This window comes from Phoenix dactylifera, chromosome 14 (genome assembly GCF_009389715.1).
Source record: "Phoenix dactylifera cultivar Barhee BC4 chromosome 14, palm_55x_up_171113_PBpolish2nd_filt_p, whole genome shotgun sequence".
In the NCBI taxonomy this organism is placed as follows: Eukaryota; Viridiplantae; Streptophyta; class Magnoliopsida; order Arecales; family Arecaceae; genus Phoenix; species Phoenix dactylifera.
Window position 1 is genome coordinate 20,170,917 of NC_052405.1, and position 5,782 is coordinate 20,176,698.

General features: G+C 40.7%; 1 protein-coding gene across 2 annotated transcripts; it reads right to left on the bottom strand.

Moving 5' to 3' along the window:
- Positions 1–362: 362 nt before the first annotated feature.
- LOC103698083 (protein TsetseEP-like) lies at positions 363–2,867 on the bottom strand. Of its 2 annotated transcripts, none has more exons than XM_039133884.1 (2): positions 2,650–2,867; positions 363–1,160 (listed from the first exon to the last, which is right to left on the bottom strand). In XM_039133884.1, exons 1-2 carry the CDS (start codon positions 2,662–2,664, stop codon positions 705–707), a joined length of 471 nt encoding a protein of 156 aa, XP_038989812.1. In that variant the 5' UTR covers positions 2,665–2,867; the 3' UTR covers positions 363–704. The 2 variants fall into 2 exon arrangements, with proteins under 2 accessions (XP_038989812.1, XP_038989811.1); XM_039133883.1 differs by having other exon boundaries at positions 2,518–2,803.
- Positions 2,868–5,782: the final 2,915 nt, after the last annotated feature.

Consider the following 5,782-nt stretch of genomic DNA (forward strand, 5'->3'; position numbering starts at 1 on the left):
CCACCCCTTTGGCCATCTCTTCCGTCTCACCAGCCATCACCGCCGAGCTCATGGTGTTCGTAGAAAGGCTCCACTGAGTGCATGAATATTAGAGCAGCAATGGTCAGTTCGCATTACTTTTTCAAAAAGAAAAAAAATCTACCTATATGGACGGTGGAAATGGGTTTGTTAACTGAATCTATTTATGCTAATCAAACTCACCGGTTCGATTGAGCAATTCCAAATTACGTCGGCACCGGAAGCTGAGCTTGCAATATGAATGGACTATCGTATCACTTTTTTTACATTATATAGCTTGTAGAATTCTTGGCAGCTGGATGGACTTGTATATGACTAGTGCAACCTTATGTACATCACCATTATAGATCAAGGAAATCATAAGACAATCTTAATTGATAAATACAACAGAAAGCCCACAGCCTAGATAGAGCACTCGATCACCAAAAACATAAGAAGAACGAAGACTACAAAATAGACACAGCAGATCAAGGACACCAAAAGCACAATACCAATTCCGATCCACTAAGTAAAACACACCCATAAATAGGATTATAGCCTCCCCACTTCGTAGCTCTAATACCATATAATAGCTAGTTTTTGATTATTTAAAGGTAACCATTATTTTTAGATATAATAATATCGAAAACCTTAAACTAAACCCCCATCTAATCAAACAAAACACACAAGCCATAGCATTATCTTATTTACTCCGAGATAGCGGCCTTCTCCTCTGCCACCTCGGCCTTCGCCTCCTCCTCCACTGCTGGTGGCGCCGCCTCCTCGACAGCCTTGGGCTCCTCCCCGGTTGGCTTCTCGACGACCACTTCAGCGGGCTTCTCGGCTTCAGAAGCAGGGGCCTCCGGTTCTGGCTCTGGCTTTGGTTCTTCTTTCGGTTCCTCAGCCTCTGGTTCGGCCTTGGCCTCCGGCACCTCGACTGCAGGCTCTTCAAGAGGCTTCTCCTCGGGCTCTGCCGCTGCTGGTGCATCTGGGGCCGGCTTCTCGGGTGCGGCGGCTGGGGCTTCTTCTTTGGACTCTTCGACGGGGGGTGCAGCGGGCTCAGTCTCGGCTACCGGCTCAGCGGTCGGCGCGGGAGCTGGTTCGGCTTCTGCAGGGACGGCCGGAGCTTCTGTCGGAGCCTCGATGACCGGAGTTGTTCCCACCTGCGTGTCCAAAACCGCCACCTTTGTAATAATCGAGAAACGAAGAATGCTCCATGCTTATAGTTCATAGGCCCAAACTGGTTAGCTCCATGCGTCTCCAATATGGATCAGGCGAGTCTAAATATGCCCATGACGTAGGTATATCTTCATCTAATCCAAGTTATACCAATGTCATGGGCATGATCGAAATCATTTTAGGATATGGTCCGAACCAGCGTGACTTAGTCCACCCAACTGAATTTGAGTTTTGGATTGAAATATTTGGAGCTTCATTATGTTTGGGCTCTAAGATCGTTCCACCGTCGGGCAGCAAAATTTATTAGTCAAGCTGGATTTTTGTTGACCGGCTTAGGGTCTACCGTTAACAGCCAAATGTAATAAAAAATAGTGTTCCTAGTGTTAGAAGAAAGATATAGCATGCCTCCACAAATAATACATGTCTACATATGGTAGATCACTAAATTGGATACAAGTCCCCCCGCAAATAAATGAATAACTATACATGGTACATGTAACTCATATTAAATATATATTTTATATTATTATATATTACATTTATAAAATATTTAAGTATACAAAAATTGATAATTCTAGCATCATGAGATTGTTTTAGATTGTTGTTGATTGCTCAAATTAAAGCTAAATATGATCACAAAGAAAATATAATATTAGAGCTATTTAAAATATGATACAAAATTTTGTTGAAAAAAAAAAAAAAACGGAATGTCTATTTCACTTTCACAAATTTTCTGAAAAATATTGGACAAAAAACCGTAAAAATGAACGGACTAGTAACCAGGTTGCACTAAACTAACAGTGATATGGAATACAAGTGGATCTTGTTGATTAAAATCAACCCTGATGCCCGACCTGTCAAAAATTCGGACCCCGATCGAGGCCCCACACCAGACCTCGCAATTTTATTAGAAGTGAACTAAAATCCACTAGATCTAGCCCAGTTATTAATAAACTAAGATTCAGAACTTTCAGATCTAAATGGTTCCGTCCAGAACTCTATCCTATCCAAATCCAAGACCATAGATCTGACTAGCGTCCAGATAATTCAAACCATGATCAATATGGGTGTTCCTACGTTTACAACTCTCACAAAAATGATGATTTTGAATCAAGAGGAACCGAAGACTTCCTCCCTAACTTACTTGGTGTCAACCATCTCGTCTACAAATTTGCCTCAAAAGGCCAGGAACTGGCTTAGCACAACTTATCACAGATCACCTTGTCGACTAATTTTAAAATTTGGAAACCATATAGCAATCTATCAGGATCTGGTGGATCTATTCAGACAACTTGGAGACCAGATCTAGGTCAAAATTTGCATCATCATCATCTATTTTACCTCGGTTACATGGTAAGCTAATAAACTGTGGCGAAATAAAACGTAAGCGATCTTGTGAAGAAGCTGTAATCCAGTCCAGGGACATGGAGACATGTTTGTTAACGGGGGGAAAAGTATAGAGAAGTGGATCACCTCGACGGTAGCCATGGGAGAGATAAGAGGAGGAAAGTTGGTGAGAGGAGCTTAACAAGACGTACGGAGGCTGAAGCCGGTGGAAGGGAGAGGCAAATGATCGGAGGTGGTGGAGGAAAGCGTGGTGGGGTGGGATGGTGTTGGAGGGGGGGAGTCGATATTTATATTGGACTGCCAGTGGGAGAATCTTTGAAGGCAACCTGTCACATATTACTAAGAAAAATACATGCGTGCACCTTTTTGTTGTTTACATTTTCTTAATACTAAAAAGTTGATATTGACACTCTCGCTTTTCCTCCTCGGTTTTTTATTTTTATTTTTTTTTAATTTTTATTTTTAATGTGCTTAAGAAAAGGAAAGAGAAGGTTGAGGAGAACCGCATAGCAACCTCCATTAATTAGCCCCCCTCTCCACTAGAGAGTGTTCGATGCGGGTAAAATATTTTTTACTTATACCCTTTCCATCCGTGGCAGAGCCCCACCAGCGTGGCAGCTCTATCCCTGTATAAGTACGTCACACTAGCACCACCTAAGTAACGACATATCAAATAGCGGCTTCACCGGGCAAACCATGCGGAGGGTTTCCGGTCTCCGTATTGAATCGACGCTCATGCGTTTCGAACTTAGGCCACTCCGGTAGAATTAAAGCTCTGTTCCCACCGTGCTACCACCTCGGTGGTCTTGCTTTTCCTTCTGAAATACTACATGATCTCTACTTTAATCCTAAGGTATTTTCATATTTTTATTCCTATAAAACGTTTAGACTCGCAACATTTACTCGCCAAGAAATTATTTAACTAATATTTGCACTTGTTTGAACATATAAGCCATTACTTATTATTTTGAACGGTGGTAAAATAGCAGCAAAATTTTGTAGAATTCCGATAAAACAAGCCACATAAGTCATTATGAATCATTTGCCTACAATTTATACAGTTTAAAGTGCTGAGCAAGGGCAAAAGACAATAAGAAAATTATATTGGCGGAACTATTAGTTAACCAATCTGATATATGTTCATGCCAATTCCTTCCAAACACATAAGTCGTAAATATTAAATGGAACAGTTGTATCACAGCATAATAATATCGTAAAAAAAAAGTTATCAAACTCATGATGTATAAGATTTTTTACCGCTTCATTTCTTGTTGTGCAATGTAATTATATGCGTGAATTAGAAAGTACCGGGTCATAATGATATTTTGTTGCAAACTTATACCAGCTAGCTAGACGTCTACCTTGGGCTAGAAAACCACTTCTATTTGTAACGTTGTTGTATGCATGACAAGGACAAGTTGGGTCGGACAACATTGGATGGTGTTGGGAATCATTTGAACAGTAATATCCAATCATGTTTTCTTCGCATGATATAACTTTATTGAGAGGAGGTTACAAGAGGGTGACAACAGCAAAGTTCCGTAAAAGAAACGGAAAAATATCCATCACGAGTTTGGCACCCGTTAACCTCAACCTCCCATCATGCTAGCTTTTCCCATAACCAAGACACCTGTGTCTGTCCACGTGGCGTACGGCAGTAGGCCCAGGTCAGCAGGACATGTACCGGGCGTAGCTGGAAAGCAGACCCCTGCGGGCCCCACGAGGAAGAAGAACTGCAGCGGGGCGGTGGGCTGAGGTCCCACCAGAGCTAAAGGCGCCAACAGACGCTGACCTGGCGATGACCTCCGGCGCTCTTTATTTAGTGAAAGCTGGCGTGCGAGACAGGTCGGCCACGGGCCCCACCGGTCACCGTCACGCCACGTGGGCCGCCTGCCGTCCACGTGAATCGCGGCATCGGGGACCACCACCAGTCGACATAAATAATGGACGTGGGCCCCATCGAGATTTTTTTTAACGTTCACCCATTTTCCGCCCCGGTAATTTCGTGTCTCACTTGTACACCGAATGGCGTCCAGCACCAGCACCAGCACCACATCAGCATCAGCTAAAAATTATAGAAGAAGGTTTTATACCATACACCACTGGCATCATATCATCAGCGCACCATACCGACCAGAGTTTTTATCCCTATGAGTTTCGTTTATCATCCAATAAGCTCTAAATTTTATGAATTCTAATCTTTCTTAAATGTTTCTATGATGCACCGCTGATAGGATACATCTAATATAATATATATATATATATATATAATTATAATTTTAAGGTTTATCTTCAGACTTTGGGTTTATCTTATATAAATTTTCAAACGGCGATTTTAGAATTGTGTAAAATAAATTTTTTGGTTTACTTGGTACAGAGAATCCATAGGAAGATTAACTTCTAAGAGGCTGGCAAGAAAGTTCTACTTCTAGTAATCAAAGGAGAACCGATCTGTGTTAGGGAATATCCAATAGTGTCCATCTGCCCATTAACTTAACTTATTCCCATAAGACGTTATTTAATAAGTAAATAATTCAGACCACCACGTCAGCTGTCCCACCGTTTGGTTCCGTCATGGGTTTAGCTAGAACTTCTCGTTTAGATTGCGACACTCCTGCGATTCTAGTATAGTTTTAAATTCCTGTTTAAGCCAGAACATGTCATCCACTTTAATAAAATAATAATAATGATAATTCATATTTTTCTGCTTACTCATTCTCAAACAATATTAAAATAATATTTTTTATTCTCAACCAGCTTCATACAGAAAACAACAAAATTAGATCATTATTGAAAATAGCGGTTACTGATGTCAAAGGAATAATAAATGTTATTATTATCCTTACTAAACTTGCTATAAATCTGTCCCATACTATCTTTTTTTCTTCTCATTTATACTATTATAATATGAATACTTGAGATTTGAAAACAATCTCTTTGTCCATGTAAATTTTATCATGAATATTGCTGCCAATTCCCACTTCATATATATTGGGACCGACCTCTGCTTTTAAAGCAAACCAACCAATAAAAGTTCATTGCCTAGTTGTGGGCTGATCATTCAAAGCATATTATGTGGTCGACCCAAAAGGCGTATGAAGAGTTCTCTGCATTTCAAATTCTCTCTCCAGCTAGCAACAACTAAGCCATGATCGTTAACTATTTTCTAACAAATGCAACCTTCGAGCAAATCCTCGCGATCGAGAAGCGCGAGCGCGATTCATGAGAAAGATACGTAGTTTGTTATCTTATTAAATAT